The 24336-nt window shown below is 41.1% G+C and overlaps 4 protein-coding genes across 12 annotated transcripts in view; 1 reads left to right on the plus strand and 3 right to left on the minus strand.

Moving 5' to 3' along the window:
* Positions 1-1354, plus strand: part of LOC124404988 (opsin-2-like) — a 32084-nt gene extending 30730 nt beyond the window's left edge. For 5 of the 7 annotated variants that reach the window (XM_046879598.1, XM_046879607.1, XM_046879591.1 and 2 more), the window contains one exon: positions 1107-1354. In XM_046879598.1, coding sequence (XP_046735554.1) covers positions 1107-1274 — 168 coding nt within the window. In that variant the 3' untranslated portion in view covers positions 1275-1354. Of the gene's footprint in view, positions 1-41; positions 82-1106 lie in introns of all 7 variants that reach the window. The other 2 variants (XM_046879624.1, XM_046879617.1) reach the window with 2 other exon arrangements.
* Positions 1355-5121: 3767 nt separating this feature from the next.
* On the minus strand, positions 5122-13734 carry LOC124416510 (carbonic anhydrase 1-like). Of its 2 annotated transcripts, XM_046897658.1 has the most exons (7): positions 13646-13734; positions 11667-12004; positions 8231-8281; positions 8011-8166; positions 6672-6895; positions 6307-6540; positions 5122-6045 (listed from the first exon to the last, which is right to left on the minus strand). In XM_046897658.1, the coding sequence occupies exons 2-7, from the start codon at positions 11707-11709 to the stop codon at positions 5845-5847; spliced, it is 909 nt and encodes a 302-aa protein (XP_046753614.1). In that variant the 5' UTR covers positions 11710-12004; positions 13646-13734; the 3' UTR covers positions 5122-5844. The 2 variants fall into 2 exon arrangements, with proteins under 2 accessions (XP_046753614.1, XP_046753605.1); XM_046897649.1 differs by lacking the exon at positions 13646-13734 and having other exon boundaries at positions 11667-12266.
* Positions 13735-15828: 2094 nt separating this feature from the next.
* On the minus strand, positions 15829-17006 carry LOC124416502 (potassium channel subfamily K member 15). The gene has a single exon (XM_046897636.1). The coding sequence runs from the start codon at positions 16935-16937 to the stop codon at positions 15906-15908; it is 1032 nt and encodes a 343-aa protein (XP_046753592.1). The 5' UTR covers positions 16938-17006; the 3' UTR covers positions 15829-15905.
* Positions 17007-19334: 2328 nt separating this feature from the next.
* Positions 19335-22337, minus strand: LOC124416488. 2 transcript variants are annotated; one of them, XM_046897624.1, is made up of 3 exons: positions 22300-22337; positions 21839-22018; positions 19335-21751 (listed from the first exon to the last, which is right to left on the minus strand). In XM_046897624.1, exons 1-3 carry the CDS (start codon positions 22315-22317, stop codon positions 19733-19735), a joined length of 2217 nt encoding a protein of 738 aa, XP_046753580.1. In that variant the 5' UTR covers positions 22318-22337; the 3' UTR covers positions 19335-19732. The 2 variants fall into 2 exon arrangements, with proteins under 2 accessions (XP_046753580.1, XP_046753571.1); XM_046897615.1 differs by lacking the exon at positions 22300-22337 and having other exon boundaries at positions 21839-22061.
* Positions 22338-24336: the final 1999 nt, after the last annotated feature.

Raw genomic sequence — 24336 nt, forward strand, 5'->3', positions numbered from 1 at the left:
ACCCTTTTGGAATCACTATAAAATTGAAATCGCTTACGCAGCACTGGATATCGTTGGGACGTGTCGTGCATCCTCGTTAATGTAAGTCTTGTATTGCTGAAGGAATCTTCAAGTGTATAAAAATTCGTTGAAATTTTTGTTACAAGAATATATTTTTTCACCGCAGTTTTAAACTTATTCGAACGTTTTTTCTTTTCTTTTTTTTTTTTTTTTTGTTGTTCAAGGGACTTACATACAAGTTAACGGGGTTTGAATATATGTATACAACGGTAAATCTTCATGCAATTCAGATGACTAAAAATAGCGGTATATCTGCAGTGATAAATATCAAATGCACGACACACATATATATCTTTTTTGATTTACAAAATGCAGAATAACATCACTCCAAAAATGAATGCTTACGCAGCATTCTTATCTTTAACGCTCCATTTTTTCTGACAACAGTACGTTTCGCTTCGTATATGTATATATTAGACTCTAATTCAGAACTGTAACTCTAAGCTTGAAAATTTAAATCGACTATAACAAGTGAAATTGAATAATCCTATTTTTCTGTTAATTTCTCAGTGCTTCGAGCTGATCCGTACCGCAGTATCTGTTTGATTGCTTCGTATAGATTTCGTATGGGTTTGCAATAGCAGTAGTTACTCGAGTATTAGACTGATCGAAGGTGAGGTTCGAAGCTTGCTTAAAAATTGTCATGAAATGTTAATAATTATGAAAAAAAAGCTTAGAAATATAATTTAGCGATTAAAAATCTGGAGCTTATTTTTTTTTTGACTTAGCATTTGTGCAGCTTACGGCGGTTAATGTTAATTTCTTAATCGTTGAAATGCTTTGAATCGCCACACACTTGTGTTAGATTTTTTGTTTAGAAATTAGCGAACAAGCTTGTAAATTTTACTTTTATTTATATGATATTACAGACGTAATTTCAGCGCTAGATTAACATAGAACGTAATTGTTGTCGATAAAAAATATGAACGAAAAAGGAAAAAGAAGCGAAAAAAAATTGAAAAAAAAAAAAAAAAAAAAAATCAGAAACGATTTCGCGTTAAGACGAAGCTAGACGTTTGTCTATTTTTTTTTCTACTGTTTGGTAGGAAATGCAGAGCCTCGGAAGTATCGAGATAATATCGATGGCATCGCGTCGATCAGTTTCCAGAGATACAGCGACGAACTTCAGTTCCTCGGTCAGAACCACGAGCTGCTCTTTTAACCAACCCAGGACTGTCCTGGCGTTGTATAGCGACTCACCGGAAATCGGGTGATCAAGACCAGATTTTATTTTACAGGATTCTTCCGTATCAGGATAATCGTTGTTTGACATAAGTCGTTGATTGAGTAAAATTCGCGTCTATCATATATAAAACACTTAGCGAATAGGAATAATATTTTACAAGTATCGAGAGAATTTCATTCTTCTATTTTATCATTTCAATTTATGTCAAACTTGTATAAATATCAGCACTCCGATAATCGATCTCTACAAAATATCCTAGTCGTCTACCAATGCATCAATGTATAGTTTATTTATTTATCAAAAGAGATGAAGGTAACAATAAAAGAAAAAAATATACGAAACTCAAAATTAACGGCGCGATCATCAACGGAAAAACTATCACGTGCTGGGTATCGTATTCAATCCGGATCGAAGCAGGGGTATATTTTTATATATTATACGTATAAATGTCTACCTATATTTTAGCCATGTTATGTAATAATATAGTCTATACGTATAGTGATACAGTATATTGAATATTTTGGTATGAAACTCTTGACGTAAGTGTGTTATACTATACACACAATAACGCCGTGAATATATATTTTCTTCAAGCGCTAATTTAAGATGTCAACTATTTTTGGAAATAGTTTAACGGTAATAACCAACCTGTAAGAAATATTTAATATTTAGCTAAGAAAATGCTATATCGTTATTTCAATATACTAAAATCGTTAAGTCGCTGTCGATCACGCGTCGCAGCAGTGAAAATGTGCTGGAGGACCAATGATCAAAAGTTTTCTTTCTGTTTTTTTTTTTTTTTTTAACAAACTCCGCGGCTTCATTTCAAATCTCTAATTACCTCATATTCGTGTCAGGAAATTTTAGGATTTAGTTTATCCACAGTTATTATACATGTAAGCATTGCGGTATTAGAATTGAAACAAAGTCGGGAAGCTTCGGAATAAATAATGTAAATTTCGATGTTTTTTAGTTGTCTATACATATATATTTATGTATATATATAAATATAAGTTAGATATCATATATACTCGAATTTTAACAGAGAATGAGGTTGTATTATGTATCATAGATATATATATATATATATATATATATATATATATATGTTTTGTATTCTGCCCCCTTTGTCACCGAAATATCTAGACACCCTATGAAACTATTCTTCCGCGAGATTATATCCAGGTAAAAGAAAAATCGTTATTTATGTACATGGTTGATGTAGAATATGAAAATTTTTCTTGTCTGTTAAACAATGTAAAATGTAAAAAATGTACGTATAAATAGTACGTAAACTGAAACAATACTATACGTGTACCTAATCCTACGATCTAGTATAAAGACACACGTGTATACAGTAATTATTATTCTTAGGATTGGATAATCAATGCCTCGTTTATTTGTTTTCTGTCGAAAAAAAAAAGAAGAAAAACAACGTTGATCAAAAAACACATTATCATTTATAACCAGAGGTTAAATTTTATCGAAGGATGGTAGAAATTCTGTACGTGCCAAATTTTATTTACCGCAGCAAATTTTCTTGCTTTTGTGTTTGGACTTTTTAATTGAATATTATCAGCTTAATTGGTTTATATAAATTTACCAAAAAATTAGGGCCTCTGCAAGGTTCATCTTGTCGCTGGTTAGTGCGAGGTACTTGTAAAATAATTGAGTGAAATTACAACAGTTCCGAGGCTTTATCGAGGCTGTTGGAAAAATTGATTGCCAAAATCTCGGAAACGAGACTAACTTGCAAGAAACGGAATCGGGACAGTGGCTTGATCTTGATTGTGCCAAAATACATCCCTTAATTATTCGACATAATGTAAAGTCCGCGACTGTAGCGATCTTGAATGAATTTGATTTTTTCGAAGGTTAAAGGTCGATCCCAAATGGTCTCGACCTCCTTGATTGAAAACGTATTGTTCTAAAAGGGAAGCTCTTTATTTTTTATTTACCCGCATTTATTTTAGTCTTAGAAAGGTTTAATACAAGGTTCAAGGTATAAGATACTGAAAAGGGTGAAGTTAAATTTAGTGAATGAAATTCATTGAACCGAATTCATCGTGGAATTCAATCGTGATGAAAGTTCAACAAAGTGGATAAAAGACCTGGTCGATTCTTAGAACTAAGAATAAAAAAATAATGGAAGTCGTTTTAATCGTTCCGGCAGTGAAAAGTTGAGTTTTTACAAGATCTCGACGTCTCATGATATAGAGAACCATCTCCAACAATTTTCGGATGAACATTTGACAAGAGCTTGTGTCTCTGATCAATTTTTGTGCGACGATATCTGTTGAAAAAAGTATAACGTATTTGGACGGTTTTGGTATCAACCAACGGAGCTTTTTTTAACATAGAACTGATGAGAAAAATTATATTTCCAGAGGAGATGCACGAATTTTTTTAACGGCTTTAGTCTCAATTCACGCAGCTGTTCTTAGCTTAGAATCGATTAAGTTTTGAGTTTTGTAGTTTTTGTGTCATTTGAATGATAAAATTGAAAAAATGCTGAAAGATTTAAAAATGCTGGTCCCATCAAGATGAGCCAAATTAATCACTCGTTATTATTTGTATTTGTTTATTGCAAATATTGCATTGCAGGACTTTCTAATACGTTGAGAAAACCTTGCGCGTGTCTACACGTATTAAATCCCATAAGTCAAGATTCAAGCCACGCTTTGACGCCAGGGAAACGAATATAATCCCCACGGCGATAAAAACATGCTTGGCATAGGAATTGTGGGAAACATCCTTGTCATGCTGTCACCGGAGAATCGCGAGATGAAAGATCGCTGTGAGCATAGAATGCGTTCCTTGATCGGCTTATGGGGTGCCTCTGGAAGTGAGTCACGTATTCCCGCGGGATCAATACAGCCGGCGTCTTATCTTTGCATTCGAACTGGAATTCGAAATATTCGGTAATTCTGATGAAACGAACGTAGTTCTTGATTCCGCCGGCCGTTATTATTCGGTGGTGAAAGTTTACTCACAATCAGCCAACGACCGACCGGCAAACCGTAAACACGCCGAAAGCTGTTCGATCATAATATCCGATCGTGACTTTGCCAAATTTTGGCCAAAACAGAGCGGCGTGTATAACAATAAATACGACAGTGATTGTTTATTTATTTATTTATTTATTCATTGACAATAAATCCCAGAGTTAAATAAAATTTATCAATAATCGGATACTTGGGATTAAATAAATGAAAAATGAATTTTTTTTCTTTACATTTATCTTTCTATGAACTGTGTGAAATTGTTCGGCATTGAATTGAATTTTTACGTTCACCCGAAAGTGCGACGTGATGTAAATTTTTCTTTTTCTCTTCGCGTTGCTGTACGAGGCATGACGCTTTTCGCAAACAACAGTGTCGTCTCACCCCTACATCCTGTTGATTTATCGCGTGGTGAAACTGCCTGTGTATAAAGCTGTTTGGTGGTATAAAGCGTGCGCTGCATCCACAAGGGACGAGCGTGCTTCCTGTTGGATAACCGAAGCTAAAGTATCACTGAATAGTAATTATAGCCGTAATGAGTGTGTCCTTTATTAGCGGAATTCCAATTGCCGAGTTAATAAAGTCCTCCGGTGATTGAACGGCGTTCTCGTTGATTAGCGCGAGTACCTGCAAGCTTTACACACGATGTTTCATCGACTTTTTGCTTTTCATCTTTTCTTCTTTCACTGCAATTAAGTGCGCGTGGAAAGGCGGTCTCAAGCAGACGACAAGAATTTTCTCTACACCTAAATTTCATCCTGGTGAGTTATTTCTTATTATCCTTTAATTGGTAGTCAAGTTTAGCTGGCTGAATCGTGCTTCTCGCAACGACAAAACCAGCAATTATTCTTACCCAGTAATCCGAAAATTTTCCTCCTTTGATAAATATTATCCATGCGTAGTTTCGAGCCTCGTCAAGTTGTTGAATGTCGTTTTTATAACGTAGTTGAAAGAAAAAAATGGGCAACCCCTTAGCTGGAGGATTTAATGGAAGAGAAATTTTCCTGCGATTTTCTGTATGTATTTCAGGATACGCGTCATGTATTACAAAACTTACAACGTATCTAAATACAATATTTGCGTTCAGCCTGACGTTCGAATTACATATTTTATAACACACAAATTCGGTTTTAGTTGCGTCAACGTTCTATGCCTGAATACGTTATTCTTACCGCGTTGTTAAACGATCCAACGATCGTAAATTTAAGATCTTTTCCGCCCTATCGAATCCACTCGACGCGCATACCAACGTCGTTATCGTCCTTTCTTGACAGCAGCTAGCATTTCCTATCTCAAACAAATTCCGTTCGTCTGAAAAATATTTCTGTCCTTGGCGCGATATAATTTTATTATTATTATTCTTCATTTTCTTTTCCTTTTTTTTCTACTTATTTTTTTTTTTTTTCGTTTTGTTTTTGTCATCGCGAAGCAAATTAGTCTCACATTTCGGAAATGTCCTTAAGCCTAGTGAATTTGCAAAAAATTTTATATGCCAAGCATACAAATTACGCCGCGGCTGCATAAGGCGAGGCCAAATAACGAGAAATATATTTTTGCACACGGTCATCTTGACACGATGCCGTCGCTCTTGCAATTTCAAGGGGATCTTCCGCCCTGCATCAGGACAGAGAAAAATCCGGCGATAACGAGCAGCGTTTTTGGAATCTGAAGATTAGGCGCCGACGAATATCCCTCCAAGTGATGATACACGGTTCGGGATCCCAGATCTTGAGTCGGTCTGTTGTTGTAGACGAGCGTTTCGTTGTTGGAATTAACCACCTTGCGAAAAACTTCGATCTGAAATAAGAAGTGGATTTTATTTGAAAAATCACTTTTCTCCCATCGTCGTAAGGGTGAATTCGCAACTTTCCGTCAGTACGCGAAGGACGATATTATGATGGAAAAATTGCATCGGACAACGGTGGAAAGTTTATACTCGAATAGTAAGACGGGGTGAACTTTGCCCGTGGATATTTTATAACAAAGTTGCATGTTGTCGGAATCCGGGAAGCTAGTCTTTTCCTACATTCGCGAACTTCGAATCGCTGCCATGCTTACCTGAGACACAGATATTGGCATCTTGTTATCCAGGACGGTCCAGATTGCGGCCTCTTTACATTCCGGGGTGGTTAGGGAACCGTAATATCTGTAATACGAGCTGTGATCTTTCGGTAATAGAAGGGAGGGTATCAGCTTAGTCTGCAATTTTGCCGTCGCCGTTGAGTTTATCGAGGACACGGTTTTCACCGCTTCCAGAATTTGTTCAAGATAGACGTTGTCTTCGTTGCTCACCTGGAAAGCGTCTGACTTAGTCTCAAGATTTTCTGATCAATGTGATAAATCTTGTTTATCTTGTGTTACCGAATTTTGTATACGTTTGTCGTTTTCTTAAAATTAACAAAGAACCTTAGTCGTTCGTTTACCTCAAACAAGACAGCCACCACCGCTAATCCATTCTCAAACTCAGAAGCGTAGGTCACGTTGTCGTAATCTTTCGAGTAGTGGACGAGATGCAGTTCGAGCGCTTCTTGTTCGCCGTTTATAGTGTGCTCCGAGCCCCAGTGGAAGTGCATCTGATCGAGGACGTAGGTCGTAGGTAGACTTCCGCCTTTCAGGTGAATCGGCACCCCCGTCATCGCGACTTGAACTGAAAAGGTAAAAAAGAAATTTTTAATTTCTCGACGAAGCATCTCGAGTCGCAAATATCTCGGTGAGAATATTTGTCACGTTCCAAATTTTCCGCCCCTTCATCCCCAAAATTAGGGATAAGCCTCCCTCGTACGAAGGTGGCTTTGCGAAATCACATCGAGCGACGAAAGTCACGATCCTTTTTGAGACAGGTGAAATAAATCCTCACGGAAGAGAAAGGTCGGGGGTAATTTGTAAAGTCCGGAAGTAACTCGCTGATGCAAAAACCATACAGGGTCAATGACGATTCGCTGCCTCTGTAATAATCTATCCCGTGAAATCTTCGCCCCGTGATCTTACGTGCGCGTGCGTTTCTGCCGAGCATTCACCCCGTTTAACAAGGGAAGCGGAATAATCTACGAACCGACAATCCTGGGGCTCGTAAACCAGATAAGAAAGGTTCTCTGAGTCGGAGGGGTGCCGAATATTAGCTGCAGAGTTTTATTCTCTCGTACCGATTCACCCTCAGCCCAAAATTTCGGCCAGATTGCATTTGACAGCGGATAACTCATACATGGGTAATCTCCAAGAGCGTTCGCTTCGTTGGAGATGAATAATAATGAAACAGAAATAGATATTGGGGATAAGAAGGAAAAACGAAAATATGGTTGACCGTCTTTTTTTATGCGAATGCAGCTCGACGTAATAAATTTCAGCTTTTACGCGCGATATTTTTATTCCAGGCTTCGATTCGTCCAGCGAAAAGGTTTGACTGTGAATTCTTAATACTGATCAGAAGTAATCGATTTTTGATTATTTTTTATATTTTTTCACGATGGTTCGAGTATAATCGATTATTTTTAAAACTCGATTACTGAAATTTACGAAATTTTAGTTTCAAATGCACTGATTTAAAAAAATACAAAATATTTTATTAATCGAAAAATTTTTACCGATTCAATCGAGACGTGTTCGATTAGTTTTTTGGACTCGATTAACCGATGCAGCGATTATTTTCAGCTTAAAATTAGTGGCCATCGCTAATTTAATTTTCCTTTCCCGCGTCGCCTTAAAATTTTTTTTTATAAAATCTCACGCACGTTACTGTATCGAAGTTGCAGGGATTATACTCACTGGAGTGGCCAGTGTTCACAACGTCGGCGCTGAAGGCAAAATCGTATCTCGTAAACTTGAGAGAGCCAAGATCCGTCTTCACGGCATCATCGGTGATTATATCGATCGGTGATTGATTTTCACCGCTGTTGCAAAGTCCGGGCCAGTGTTCGGGGCCTGAAATATCAATAAAACCAATCACATAAAGCAACGACAATCATTAGGGACAAAGAATTCTTACCGTTTTCACCCCAGTAGCTCCAGTCGTCAGAACCATGAGCCAAGAACGCGTCTGCAAAAAGGCGAAAACCGTGAACAGTGAATACAATATCTAAGCTAAAAAATTTGCCATAAATTTCAATTTCACATTATCAACTCTATAAAATTAGGAAAGATTCGGTATAAAAATGCAGCAAACTTTCCCTGCAGCTCAAAAGTCCCACGGGATCGTTACTGAAATCAAAGCGCCATCCAGTGGATATCTAGCCTTTCCCCTATCGCCTGTATTTCCGGTCGGTAAACGAGGCATGAAGGCATATGCCTTCGGCCCCTCGGACTAACCAATTACATTTAATGTAACTTAATATCACGGGCAATCCCAGCTGCTTGAAATAGGTACTCCCTTAGAGCTGACGCAAGTCCTGACTATAAACGCCTAATTCGTGGCAGAGGATGAATTGACAATTGGAATGAGAAACAATAACGTTCCTTCCCTTTCGATTTGCCCAGGTATTGATCACCGCGTAATTCGCAGGAAACGAAAAACGCCGAGTTTACAATTAGTCGCATCGTCCAAGTCTTGGGAGGTATTATCGTGTAATCGCGGTAGCAGATTAACCGGACTAAGTCCATTTAATTGACGTATAGCTTAAGACAAGACACGAAGGCCTGCTTCTCTGTATTTAAAGATCGAGCCGGAGATTATTTGGGCAATTTAAATTGGTGGATAAGTATTAATTCCCTGACAGGGCATTTATAAGTCAAGTGCGCAAAGCCTGTAGGTATTCATAATCGAGAGCCTGGGGCTTCAAGTCTCTATTGAACCGCGATACTTGATCCTTCAACGCTTATGAGAGATTGAAATTACGTAACGCTGATTTCAATTCAAAGCGTAATATCAGTTAAGATCGTTCCGATGAATTGCTCGAACAAAAATCGTCGACGGAGACTTATTCCCGCTATCTACTTCCTGTCCTGACGACTTTTAATCACAGGCAATTTGATCAATTTTAAAAAGTTAATTAATCGGATGCCTGACGTGTAAGGAAAAACAAATAAAAAAAAAAAAAGGAAATAATCAAACATTCTCGACGACATTTTTCAGTTATATAACAATTACAAACTATTTGTTATTATTATTGCTAGTCTTATCAATTTGTCAAATCATTGTTGCATAATCATCATAATTCGGTAGGCGGTACTGATTGTAATCGGCAAAACGACGTGCTGAATACTTTAACGCGCAGTTGTATTTTTTTTTTCGCAGAAATTGAAGCGCCAGTGTTTTGCAAAAGTCACAAATTTTCATTGACAGCTATGAGACATCGCATTAGGTATATATATTTATCATTGTCAACTTGGCGACATTGCGATTGGTTTCATTCTCGACGGAACAAGGCGATCGAAAGCTCAACTTGTCAACCGACTGTAAAAACGCGCTTATCGCGGATGAGCTTTTGACACCGCTGGTAAAATATTACACTTCGAATTGACGCATTTAACATCCTTCGTAATTCGTTCAACGATATAAACCGCAAAAACTGCAAATCATTATACGTAGAACCGTTTTTCGGTATAAATAGTTTAATTTTGTATTTCGCATCGCCAAGTATTTTTCACGTCATTTCTAAATGCCATCGTACCAATTGATGTGCCTTGTATAAACAAAGATCACGCTTATCGACGCTGTACGGCTATGATTTGGCCCAACTCTAATACGCTCGTGAAATGTCACGATGACTATCAGACAGGAAGATCGAGATAAGTCGTACGACGGGCTATTAAAGCCATATTAAGTCGACTGACGGCCGATATTTGTCACTCAATTTACTTCACCCTCAATATATCATCGTCCGTCCTGTTTAAACTCTTCCAATACCGAAGGATTAGTTCCGAAGTGTAGATATAAACGGCAAGTCTCGAGCCACCTGTTGCCCTGAATATGCTGTAAGACCCGATTTACGAGTCTCGGAATTTCCTCGCTTATTCTAATTGTTGCGAAATTTTTATCTCCGACGTTATTAAAATACGACATTTACCAAATGATATGTTTTCTCCCAATTTTGCAATTCCTGCTTTACCGTTATAGATTCACCTTATGCAAACGCGCATAGCTATCATCGAGGTCCTTACTACTCGAGTGCTGTCCAACAATTTATACCTCCGCAGAACTGCATTGCACGGTTGCACTTGAGCCGGCTTTCAGCTCTCTGTACGTAACAATTTATTAATAACAATAGGGTGTCCTTGTTGTTATTAATACATAAGTAAGCCATCGTAATGAGGCTTGTAACCGTGTTAAGGAAAAAAAAATAATTAACGGATCTCAGCTTTTTTTGCTAATTTTTCCAAGGTATTCGGTTGACGTCGTTTTTTTGATGCAAGGCTTTCTTTTTTCTTCCCCCCCCCCCTTCCCCCCCCCCCCCCCCCTTTTCTCTTACATCTATTTTCGACGACGATTTATACACCTATATTACACACCCAGTTTCCGTTCCGAATTTACAACAAATTCCCGGAGGACAAACTTGTGCAATGCCAAAGCTCGATAATAGCTCACGCCGAGTTGAGCGTGCCAGAATGCAAGTGTGTAATATTGTTAGTGTTTCAACGTGGGTGGAAGTCTTGTATCGTTTAAGAAACTCTGTGCACTGACAGTATCTTTAGCACGTTCTCGTATGGAGCCGTGATGATAAGGACGTGACCGTTTTCGCATTTCTCATTACATAAACAATTGTGGCGCGTTGATAGCGGTCGAGTTAACAATGGAAACAAGAAGAAAAGAAAAAAACAATTCCCATGAAAAGTTTAAGAAGAGATTTTGTACGTGCTTGTTATATACAGCTCGTGTAATTACGGCTAATCATTACCGATCATTCCCGCGAAACAAGCATTTACTTGTACAATTGGAGAATTGTATTCCGACGATAACGACGTGTTTACGCGTTATTATTTATATTGCAGAAAAAAGATGCAATGCCATTATTCTTGATTGGAGCCTAATGTCAAGGGGTCGGGTTCACACTTCGTGCCCCGGGTAACTCTTAGCAACGACTTGAACACTTAAGCAACTCGAAGAATTTCAATCGGCTAAGCTTTATACAGCGTTACATCTCAAAATGATTGCAAAGTGTTGCGGAATTTTAGCCACAAAAATGAAAAGCTTTGAAATCACATTTTGTGATAAGCTCATTGACGGAATGGCTTCTTTATTTTTAACAAAATTTAAAACACGATTTTACCGGTTGAGAATATCAGGGAAGGGTAAATCGTTTCCTTGTGTTTTGAATGAAAAGAAAAATATGAAAAACAAGCTATGAAATAACGGCGGTAATCCGGTAAGATTTACGTATAAAGCTTCTTGTATTCAATGGAATAAAAAATGAATAAAAACAAGTAAAGAAATAAATAAATAAAGATTATAATCGTAGTACGTTGATGAAAAATAATGAAAAATTTACCTCGGTCCAGGAGAAATACGGCGGCAAAGATGAGGAACTTCATTTTGTCGGTGAAAATTGATTTTTCAAATCGCAACGAAATAAGAATAAGTCAAGTATAAAAATTTCGTTTCGAATTTGAAAAACAAACTTCGTTGTTCACAGATGTGGTAATGGGAGATGAATTTGATGCCACCGGGAGGACGACGGGTTTGCGACTGATACTCGAACAAATAACGTTGCCGGGCACATAGATATTGCAGAAGATCACTTCCTCGCCCTGGATTTAAACTCGCACACCGTTCGGACAGCGTTTATAATGTACTGTACACTGACCAATTGCCTGGTACATTGGCAATCTACATTGAAAACCGTCGGTCCGTCGGTGAGACTCGGTCGGCAAGTGTTGGCCCGGGGCATATAAATTGCTACCTCGATCTCGTTTAAACGGTGGGCACAGCAATGGCGACATTCGGAACTCCAAAACTTTTCAAGTGATAATTTTTATCTTTATTGTACTCGAAACTTGTACGAAAGGCGCGCGTTCAGAGGCTCATTAATTAATACGTCGGATCGAGTTGCTATTATTGTCTACAATTGTCGTGAATAAAAAGTGCCGTATCAGCATACATCGCGGATATGAAAAGAGAATACATGCGAATGCTGGCAATTTAATGGCCATAGTAAATACGACGGTATGCCGATTTCTTTATTTTTGTAACGTTCAGACCATTCCGCAGAACTCATGAGCCCGCAATTATTTGCTTACGCATTACACACAACGGCTGTACAAAATTAGATGTATTTGCAAAGGCTATATCGGTGTAAGATCTGGAGTAGTTTTGTTTGGGAATTTTTCATTCTCAAAATAACGAGGGGACATTGCTTTTTTTTTTATATTTATATCTTTTTTTTTTTTTTATAATAATCTTTCTCTCAACCCAGATTCTTGCTGTCACTTTGGCAAAGTACCCGTAAAAGGCACATCTTGAAGTTCATAGTCGAATGCATTTTTGGTTTTTTTGATTTGTTTTAATTGAACTACCGTCCGTACAAAGTCTCCTTGAAATCAATATACAAAAATAACTTTGGAAAAAAATTGTTTTCACTTTGCAGAAAACAAATTTCTCGAATCATAATACCTCAGTTACTCTACAACTGTAAATTAATTTATAATAAATAGTACTTAGAAGATTAAAGATGTGAGTCAGAATTGGGTAGATTTAAAAAATATTATAATGATATTTATACGTTCGAAAGTAAGGCATATTTATTATGTGAATTAAAATACTCTATAGCTGTGGAATGAATATTTCTGTTGCGATTGTACGTATATTTGTTAATTATAAATGTTCACACATCCGATATCTCTTTATTACATTGTAATATAAAACAAACACTTTTGTGACTTCAATGATTTCGTTTTTGCATGTTGAGAAATTTTTCATGTATATAAACTCGTCCGAAAAATGATTGAATTTTCGATTCAGCAGTTCAAACCTGCAAAATGTATTGTCTTTCATTTACACAGGTATGCCTATCGGTAAAAATGTTTCATCCAATTTCACTGGCTGATGAAACGATCTCAAGAGAATACCCCTCTGTCTTTATCCGGAAGCACAAGGGCTCGAAGCCCGACGAAGAAAGTCCGAAACGTATCTCATCAATATTATAATAGCAGGTAAAAAAAAATCGCGCGGAATACCCGCGTCGCTCTAAAAATTGCGTTTCGGCCGTTTCGCGATAAGCACAAAAGCGTCGTTAAATCCGAAACCGGAAACTACGCAGGCAGCCGGGCGATTGAGCTTTATTCGATAAATGAAAAACGATACAGTGCTTGTCGATCGGAACTGAGGGGTTGTAAGGGTGGTTCGCCCTGGGCGACTATCGACCTTTTTTTCCGTCAGCCGTGTGGAATCGCGCGATTTTCAGACCCCTTTACTTTTTCAAGTGCTCCGTGAACTCCCCCCTTTCCACCCCTTCTGTACATATATGCTTACCTAAATTTCACGGAGGATATACCCTCTTTGTAGAAATTTCATTCGTATACTCTTTGCCAGGTTTACATACCGGGTAAACACCCTGACATAAATTTGATTCGTTGGTCAATAGGAGCTCTTTGCGTTATAAGGCTGTGAAGAAGAGCCCCGATGGTGCTGGGGCGTGTATTTACATAGAAACTTACACACCTACGAGTGATTTTTGCACTTCAAATTAGTTGACTTTAGACTGATTCGAAATTTCAGTTTGCGATTCTATTATTCTTGTTATTATTGGGCGTGAAGTGGTGCTCAGTGTCTACAGAGAGCACAAAATCATCACGTCCTCAGAATGTGTTTCCAATTGATTCGGACGGCGGCATTTTTCTCGTGGCAATGCCTGCATCCCCGTCTCAACTGTTCCGAGATTATTTTATTAACATTTCATTCCAATTTGAGGCTCATCTCTGTCTGACCATGCGAATATTTTACCATCAATAATTGAATCCAAGGTGCCATTTTCACCCCCGAAAAGTTCTCGAAATCTATCTTAATTATTGAGAAATCGGGATACCAAAATAACTCTACCATGGGGGCCTCGTCAACAGGCTTAGAAAAAGAATTATTATAATTTATAAAGCTATCCAGATGAGTTTTTTTCTATTTATCTGAGAAAAGATTATTACGAACATTACACCCAGGAATTATTTAAAATATATATTATAGAGATAATTTAGTATGGATGATGTCGTTGTGACATTTTGTTTGGAGTTTCCAATCAGCTGATATTTGCTTCAATTTTTGATTCATTAAAAATGGGGAAAAAACTGTCTAATTATTCGAGCTTTCTCTAGTTTATATGTATCAGAAGAATTGTTTATTACTATTTTTTTTTTTTTGCAAAGAACTTATTTTCACGCCTGCAGGGGGCTCCGGGCCCCCTGACTCCGGCCCTGCGGTCAGATTTGCTCCCTCGGTCGTTCTGGGCTAATAGCTTGACATTGACACCGTTACAATTGACATTCAGACTTTATTTGATGGCCCGGTCTCTCCCCTCGTAAATTCGAGTCTGGTTCAAGTCTAATTGAACCCTAATTTTGAGCGGTAAAATTTTTTTTTTAGAATATAACCAGGCTGATTGGAACTGAAAATTGCGCCCACACGTAACAAGAAATCCGTGTATCGTTGAGTCCAGATTTCGTTCTTTGATTTTCGCATCCGATTTTGCGTAAGAAATATTTTACAAAAATTATCGGAACACTTTGAGTGCGGATGAGGGTTTCAATTTTCGACTAACGATGTTTATAAATTATTTCTCACGTTGGTCACTAACGAAGATTAATGAGCTCACTTTTGGTTCGTCTGGTCCTAAGGTTTCTAGCTGCAGTTACTAAATATAAATTTAAATAGCCGAACGGGGTCGCGTGAGAGCAATAATAAATGAAAAAAGTTCCAACTTTCCACTCTACTTTGCTGGTCTTGTAGCCTGCTCGTTATGTGTTTATACAAACGTGTGATAAATAATCGTTTATAAATAAATCAGGAACTTTTGTGGAATCATGTTGATTCGTCGTCGATCACCCGAAGCGAGCTTCATATTCAAATCGACTTTGCTCTTCGACACACGCGTAACTCCAACGCAAATCTACTTTTGAGTACATGCATGTTCATTTTACGACTAACCTGACATTCGCGTATCGCAGATTTAAGCGTCCTGTAATTTGTTTCGAATTCTCAAACATGTTATCAAGCTAATTTGATTATATGCGAATATCAAAACTCATTTACTTATTGTATTATATATACGCAAAGATTTATTTATCGGCAAATTATACCCCAACTTCCGTGAAGCCAATTGATAACAAAAGGAAAACAATTTTTCACCCGCGTACCACTAGACATGTATATAAAAAAAGTATATAAATATTAAGAATATTCACATACAGGTATATAATATATAAATATATGATATGTAAGTTAAATTTCTACGTTTAAAAAACTGTTCATCGGCTGTTCGATCTCGGATTTGGTTTTCTCAGGCTTATGTTCAGACACCGAACTTTCATAGGCACTAAAATTTTTTATCTATCCAACTATTCGTCCACATTTCTGTAAACAACGATCTGATTCCATTTGCAACTTGTGTCACCTTTTTCGAATTGAGGAAAATAAATAAATAAATAAATGCATAAATGAATAAACTGTCGAAATGAAAAGGTCCGTGGCAATTGAGATCGTTGCAAATACCGAGTGTCCGACCTGTCCGGTAATATTAAACGATTTACTCGTTGACAGGCAAGTGGCAGCAGAGTAAAAACTTGAGGCGAACCTCCTCGACCGTCCTTCTGAGGAATTCCTTGAGTTCCCTTGCCTTGACACGCACGTCTTCGCGCATAAGGTTGTAGCACATGGCGATGAGGCCCATGCCGAGTAGCAGGAAGACGAAGTTGATGACGAGCTTGGTTTGACTTGAGGCGTGACTTCCGTCGCGAGACCCAAAGCTAGTCACGCCAGGGACGAAGTCGCCGATGCCGATCTTACAGAGCGAGGTAACGCAGAAGTAAACGCTGTCAAGGAAGCCCCAGTTCTCCCACTGGGCGAAGGTCACGGATCCGGCCAAGACGTAGCCGAAAATTACCCAGAGGCAGGCCGTCGAGGGTACGATTATGCGCTCTCCGCCGGTTCTCTGCTTCCCGGTGCACTCGTGGGCTCGCCTGTAAAGCCACCGAAAGCTCTGGGCGAGGACCTTGCCCATATTCATGAAGTAGAGTATGTAGAGAGGGATGCCGATCACGGCGTACACGACCGTCACCCACCGGCCAAGATGGGTCCTGGGCACGATGTTCCCGTAACCGATCATCGTGAAGACCGACATGCAGAACATCAGGGCAGCCGGGAAGGTCCAGACGTCCTTGACCCCACGACCGTGGTACTTTTGTTTCTTGGCGAGGTGGACAAGTTCGTTTTGGAAGTCCTTCAAAACCGCCCTGGTCCGGAGCTCGAACGCCGTCTGGTTCAGGGTGTTCACCAGGCTGTCGCCCGCCGTTTTGACCCAGAGGTCATTCGCGCAGGTGTTTAGTGCTCGGGCCGCGATCTCGACTTCCGGGTACTCGGACATCGTCTCTATATGGATGAAGCCGAAGGCTCCGACCACCGCGTACCCCACTATCAGACCCCCGACGCCGACCTGGGTGCACATAAAGGCCACCAGCTTACGGCAGCAGTCTTTCACTTGCTCTCTTGGGTCCGGGCCCGTCGACGTACTCGAGGAGTCGCGGCTCCTCACCGACGACCGCATCGCTCTGCGAGACATTTAATCAGACCAGGAACAGGAAGACGGAGACGACGGACGTGGAGGCCGGGCTTATGGACGCTCGGAAACTGCCGCCGAGAAGATATTTGGATTCTCACAGCCTCTCCGGCTCTTCTATTTCTGTACCTTTATTGCTATGTTCCTCCCCTCGCCAGCTCGAACTTCTAGCCGTGCTTCCGCGCTCGGCTCAATGCTCGCGATTCGACCTGGTAGCTGCTCGTTGGAACGCTGAAAAAGTCGGTGTAAGCTCCGAGCATCTTTCTTTTTTTTTTTTTTTTATCTCATTCACGATATAACGCGAACCATTTTTCTCGGTGACATGTTTTCCGGTTCTCGTGATATCCTGAAAACGGTTTAAACCCATTTACTTTAAGTTTGGAGACAGTATTGTTGAATTCTTTATCTTCTTTGTTACGATTCCGTCTCGTTTTTAACCGTCTTATTTTTTCTAGTTGGAGAAAAAAAATTGTTCATGAAAAAACTCCGACCGTTGCTAAGAAGATAAATTATGCAAGGCATCATACACGCTATCGGAAAAATTTCAAGTGAATCAGTTTGAGCTGTTTTTGAGATACCGTTGGCATTGTAAACATGTCACTGAGCTATACGGTTGACGTTATTGTCAGTGACAATTCCTCGTACTATTTGGTTCTGATAAAAAAAAATATTCCGATGCAGCTTGTTTTACACACGTTTGAATACAAGAAATGTTATCTTATTGAATAATTGGTTGTCGAGAAATGAATTTCGAAAATTCATTCACCTTTTTAGCAGTCTATTCGTATACTCCATTCCCTTAACTGAGGATTTTTGTCAACGGGGTAGAAATGAGAACGACTTTAACGTTGATTTTGAGTCACCGGATTCCAACCAATAATTCTTCACGTTCAAGCGATTTGCGGCGTTAGTCAGTTCATTATTTGGAGTAGAAGAATACCACCAGCTGTTGGCAGGGATACAAAAATATCGTGTTGATCGAGTTTGATGGAGTTTGATCATATGTAACGGAATCAGATAGCCTCGTCTCGGACCACCCGTTGTTTAACTCCCTGTCGAATTCAGGTATTCAAAGAGAGAGAGATTAAATATCGCCGGACGACTTCCAGTTACCAATTTTATTAGGTACACATCTACACGAGCTTTTCGTTTTCTCTTTGGGTAATTTTACTTCACTGCCTTTCGATTGACGTAGCCTTTTCATAAAACGAGAATTTTAGCTTGTTATTATTCTTTCACTATCTGCTCCGATTATACTCGGTTATAACTCCATATCGCCTGGTTGTCTGGATCGGGTACGTTGGGCTCAGTTTTTACAGACCATAAATTTACCCGCAAGCTCAAAACCTCCGCGAATATTTCTACGTTTGTAATACGGCAATATTTTATCTTCTCATTTTTCAACAGCAACTGTCGTGTTTTGTCAATCTTGTTATCCGTGCACTGGATCAAACGATGTAACCACCCGTCCACTCTTGCAGATCTGATAAGAACGTCTTAGACGCGCAGTACGATGCTATCTTTACAATTAGTATAACCACAGCTGTCACATTTATTGAGACATAATTGGAGGAAGGTTCACAGCCATCGAAGTCCAGCCGGGGGTTGCGAAATGAGAAATATCTGATCTATCTTGCTTCCTACAGAGTATGGGTGGAAAAATTGCGATTGATCGATTACCTGATCGTCCGTCAGGTCCAGAGCCTTATCAAATTGTTCAAAGTTCACGAGATGAATCACACTCATGTTCTTTGCCAATTTTTTCGCGATTGATTCGTGTTATCCGAAACCTTGATCTCCGACGCCTCTCTTCGGAGTAGAAAGAATTTTGTAGAATCTAAAAATAGAAGTGATCCGAGTTATATATAACTCACTATCAGTCGACTCTCGGAAATTCGACGTTCATTCATAACGACAATGCGGCAACAATCTTGGCTTTATTGTCTTCGACGGTTAGGCGAGTGCCTGGAAATCTCACGGATGTCGTTTTCTCTACTTACCTTTTCACGCACTCGTTATACTTGGCCGTGGCGTGGGTGGGAGGAGGCGTTATGTGGAATGTCGTAATGCACCGTAAACAGCATAAACAGCATAAACAGCATATGCACAACGCCCCGGTGTGTCTACATGCGTAATTATTATTCCATCTCTTATTCTCCGCTGGTTGGTGCGAGGTTCGTTACACTCGCGAGACGTAGTCTTATGAAATTAATTCACACACTCCAGTCCTCTTATCTTACTCATCTTTCACTTTTATTTATTTAATAGTTTACATAATAACGTTTCATCGCAGTGTATAATCATTTATTATTTATTTACATATGAAAATGAAACGCAGAAATACACGCTGACTACACTCGGTATGATATATGGTGAATATTTAAAATAAAAATCGATTCCTTACTCATATGATTACTGTCTAGACAGAACGAAGCTAACAAATTCTCAACCTCCGAATGAACACTGATCAAAAGGGAATTCATATTTATACTAATTACAACGTTCAATCACGCGGAAAATAACTACGTTAAAAATAAAATTACATAAATAGGCGTACATCTAACTTTTTATAATAACGAATCCAGATGATGTTATATAAATTCCCCCATCTGTATTCTTCTTCGATCTAGTTCCACTCCATCAAAATTATACATATTCCCAGCCTTGTGACCCCGGTATGTTTTTTCCTCAACGCTAACGACGAACCCAATTAACCGAGTTTCTCGCAAGGCCCATTGTTCGTACCGTATTTCTGCGAGCAGCATCCAACAGTGGTGTTGCGAAACAGGCCCAAACATCTACATCCCTCCTTTACCTTGTCCAAGTTCCTTCTCCTCCTCAGAGTCATCGGATATTATTTGCACGTTTCTAACCGGTCCCATTTTTCTGTACCGATAGGGGTTCGGGGCCGGCGCAGCGGCAGCCATAACAGCCGGTGCCATTACGGGTCGATCGGGGTTGATAGCGAGCTGCAGCATCCTGAGCAGAAGAGCTTCCCTGACCGGCGGTGGAAGGACTTCCTCATCATTTCCAGGATTCTCCGTCTCCTGAGCGTAGAACTTTTGCCTGTAAACCCTCTTCCCGTACCCAGAAGCGGGCTCCTGATAATCCTCGTACCTGCCGGGCTGGTAAACGGGGTTCAGAACCCTCGATAATCCCGGGCGTCTTCCTGACGCCGGTTGGACGGCGAGTCTTTCGCCGTACTGGTTGGGCAGCGGGCCCTGTTCGTACCCGTTTCGAAAGAGGTTTTGCCGTGGAACCGGGGCCTGATAGTCGTTCCGGTAGGTGGGGAAGGTCTGCTCGTCGTAAAGAGCGTCCTCGAGGTAGGTTCGAGGGTGGGCCAGGGCTCGGGCCCCGTATTGACTGATGAGGAGTCGCCGGAGGAGGATCTGAAAGTCGCGACGACTGAGAGGCGGTGTTATGGGTTGCAGGGGTTCCGGGGGTGGAGCAACATTCTGGGCCCTATAGGGGTAGTCCTGGACCGACGAATAGTCCGCCTCGTCAACTGGAGACTGCTGATCGTCCTCCGGATACGGCAGTGGACGAGGAACAGGTCTCATCAGGGGCCGCAAGAAGTTGGGTCCGACCTGAACTCGCGGTTTGGGACCTTGCTCCGGCGCCGTCGGCTCCGCCAAGTACCGTGGCTGGGTCTGCTCTTGGGCCTCGGGGAAAAGGTGGTTTGGAAGCGGACGGAATATTATTCTGCTCAGCGGAAGCTGTCGGTAGGACGCGGGGTCCTCGTCATCGGGCACCCTTCGAGCCTCGACGATTATACCCTCGGGTGGAACTTCTCTGAGGTACTGTTGCTGGTCCGGATGTTCCCTGACGTAGACCGGCTCTGAACTCTGCCTCGCGTAGTCGCGACTGGGTTGAACGGGCGTCCTGAAGAGGACCTGTTGCTGCGGCTGGGCGTTCCGCTCCTGTTCCTGGAGGTCCTTTTCCCGAGTTTCATACGCCCTAAGGCCCTCGTATTTTGAGTTCGGTTCGAACCTCGCGGGGCCCAGGTTGTCCTGGTTCACGTAGATCGTCTTTGGTCGCTCGGCTCGCGAGCCTGCGATCCTCTGGGCCACCCGGGGTGGCGTCGAGGTCGTGAATAGCGGCCTCGAGAGCGACAACGCGCCCCCGTAGACGTCGCCGTGCTCGTCCACCGCCTCTTCCGTTGCGCCGTCGGCCTTGGTCGTGTCCTCGTTGAGCTGTCGCCGCAGGTTGTTGCCCGTAGTGATTTTCACCTCGTCCTCGTGGTCCTCGAACTCCTCCGTGATGGGACGCAGAGAGTGGCTCGGTTCGATCGGCCTCTTGGCGAATATTAACCTCCGATGAACCGGGGCTCGTTTGTCCTCGACGACCGGTCGCGTGATCTGGGAGTCCTCGTCCTCCGCTTCTGTGTCCTCCTCGACCACCAGTGGCGCCGGACGCTGGTGCGGGCTGAAACGAGGCCTGTTTCTGGACGGTGATGATTTGATGTAATGTCCGTTGTAGGTTGGCCTCGAGGACGGCGGCTCGGTCGTCGTCGTTGTGCTCGTCGTCGTCGTCGAGGTCGTGGTGGTCTTCCTGAGACGCGGAATGGTCTGGACCACCGAAGACCTGGCGCTGGCCTCGGTCGCGTAAACGACGCTCGGCTTTCGCGTCGACGTCGAGGTCAGGTTCAGACGAGGGATGCTCTGGACCACCGAGACCTGTTCTTGCAGTGGGGAAACCGTGGTCGCCTTGAAACCAGTTCCGTTTGACGAGGAGTAGGACACCCTCTTGATCTCGCCCTCGGCGTCGACGAAGCCAAAGGTGCCCTTGATGTTGCCTAAAACATCGCGGCTCTCCACCTGTCGGGGTAATTAGTGACCATGGTCAGTGCACGATGGGCATGTTAAAGTGTGATAACTGGTATCCGGCGAACCGCTCCAACTTACCTTGAAGGAGCCATCCCCAGCCTCGTAGCCAAAGGTGTACGATCCGTCCTCGTTGACCTTTCTTATTTGCTTCAGGATCGCCACCTGCTGGTCGTTACTCGTCTCGGACGTTTGCTGATCCATTGGGTTGGTGCAGCTTGCCGTCACCAAGCAAAATATTGCTATTAGCCATGGCGTCATCTTGAAACAGAGAAGACGGTTCGTCATTCAATGTAGATATACAAAAAACTCGACATTTATTATATTTTCTAAAATTTTAACTTTCTGGCACACTTGAATCATATCACATTTTGACTCGAGTTTCACGTTTTCTACTATCAATTTCTCTTTCTACGAAAAATCTGTAACAACTAGATGTCAATCACTGACTGATCGGGAACACACACGGGACATTTGATCGTTGATTGGATACGATTGGGAGTGGATGGAGGGCCGATGGAAACGCGACGAGGAAGACCCACCTTGCAGGTAGAACCCATGTTACCGCGAATGCGGCTGGTGTTGACAATGGGATGCCGAGTTTCCCGGAGCTGGTTATATAGAGTGACACAATGGTTGCCGCCGTTCACCCTGGCTTCCCCGGAGACGCGTTCCCCTCTTCGTGGAACGGAGCGACCTTGATGACCCCCAAACATTCGCCAATTACAATGAGACGCCTGTGAGTACCGGGTAACTGGTTGACCTAAAACGCGTAGCTTAGCAAAGTGAAGTAAACAGAATGTGTAATGTGCACCCTTTTACAATTGGAATTCTATACCCTTGCTACTTTCTTACGGTTCCTGTGATACGTAACCCACAATCTTCTCGCGTTACGTACACTTTCGATAATTGATATCCATACCACAGTATTTACCTGCGCCTGTTTCAGACAGAGGTGCGAATTTCATCAAGAAATACTTGTCCCTCATGGAAGGGGAATAAATTGGCTTGAACGGTCCGTTTATATCTGTGCCTCGAATCTTAGTTTGACGTATATGAAGGGTGCGTGTAGACTTTCCAATATCCAATGGGAAAATGATGTTGACTTGGACAGTATGTGAGATCCAAGATTGTCCGAATGTGGTCCGAATTACAACCTGGATGACGATCATGTTTTTTTTGTTTTTTTATTTCTCTTCTAATAACGGAATAGAGACTTGTGAAAGGAGATTGAACGGATGAAGAAAGAGTGAAGTGAAACAAACGTACATAAGTAGGAATTCAGAATTGAGAATTTAGACGTTGAAAAGTTGCGAGGGGACAAGTGAAAGCCACGTGGGAGTCAAAGCTACGCTGTATATAGCAGAGTAGAACAGTAGTAGACTAAAATCTGTAACAATAGTTCCCATAGTGTGCAATACTCTTATTGTGCCGTAGTTCTTATACCTACTACAGAACCTTAGCAGACCTCAGCTGCTACTCCCACACGACAATTATTATATCACGCAATTTCCTTTTCGCGTTTCGTTATCTCTTTTGATCTCCGTATATACCGTGCTGGATACACACTCGTATACGCAGCATCTCCCGTCACCTGATACGTGATACAAATTGTATCTCGAGTATGTAAAGCCATTGTCCCCGGGTTTTCCTCTGGCATGTCGTTTAGGCAGCGACTTCATCGACTTTTGCCCATTCCATACTTCACGACTAAGGATTTTCCTCGTTTCTCACTTCTGTCCTTGTTGTTTTGACGCTTTTAACGATTTTTCTTACCCGACTTGATGATACGAAACGGTGATATTTTTTTTCATGGAGTCCTGAAGTGTAAGTGCCTTAAGTAAGCTAGGCAGATTTGGTAATAGATAAAAACAGAAGAGAAAAAAATAGCAACCACGTTATGAATGTTTGTTTTTTGAGGTACATTTTTAATTGCAGAACGTTATTCACACGGTTCAATTGTCGTCTGGTCTAATCTCCTTTCATTCTTCTTGTTGCCCATTTCTATTCTTCTTTTTTTCACTTCCTACATTAGTGGATGTCTCTTTCCTGCGGTAGAGAAATTCATGTTACGTTTTCAGCGTCACAATGCCTGCTCTGTTATTACAGTACCTACAACGAGCCTTATTCGAGTTTTAAGCAGTTCCGCGAGCTCTGTAACAGTAGGTTCTAGTAGCTACTTGGTGGAAACCATTGAAGATTTCTTTTCTTTCTGAACAAAGTCACCCGAAGGAATCAATGCTTTCGAGTCGAGTGTTCGCGAAGTAAGAATTTTTATCTCATCGCGATTTTTGATGGTTGAGCAAAAATTTACCAGTAAAAAGGATTGATCGTCTTAAACTGATTCCTTCTGATATCCTCGCGGTCTTCTATTTTCTACATGCTGCACGTTTCCTTCAATTCAATTAAATTTCCTTCAGGTATTACACAAGTCTTAATTATTCTCTGGGCAAATTTACGGTGGCAGTCGTTATTAGCTTCATCATAACCACAGAAAATGCGTTATTACTACGAGTATGAAGGCGGCACACCTATTTAATTGCATTCATTCGTGCTGCCTTGTACCTAGCTGCCTTATG

The sequence above is a fragment of the Diprion similis genome, chromosome 1 (assembly GCF_021155765.1).
Source record: "Diprion similis isolate iyDipSimi1 chromosome 1, iyDipSimi1.1, whole genome shotgun sequence".
NCBI lineage: Eukaryota > Metazoa > Arthropoda > Insecta > Hymenoptera > Diprionidae > Diprion > Diprion similis.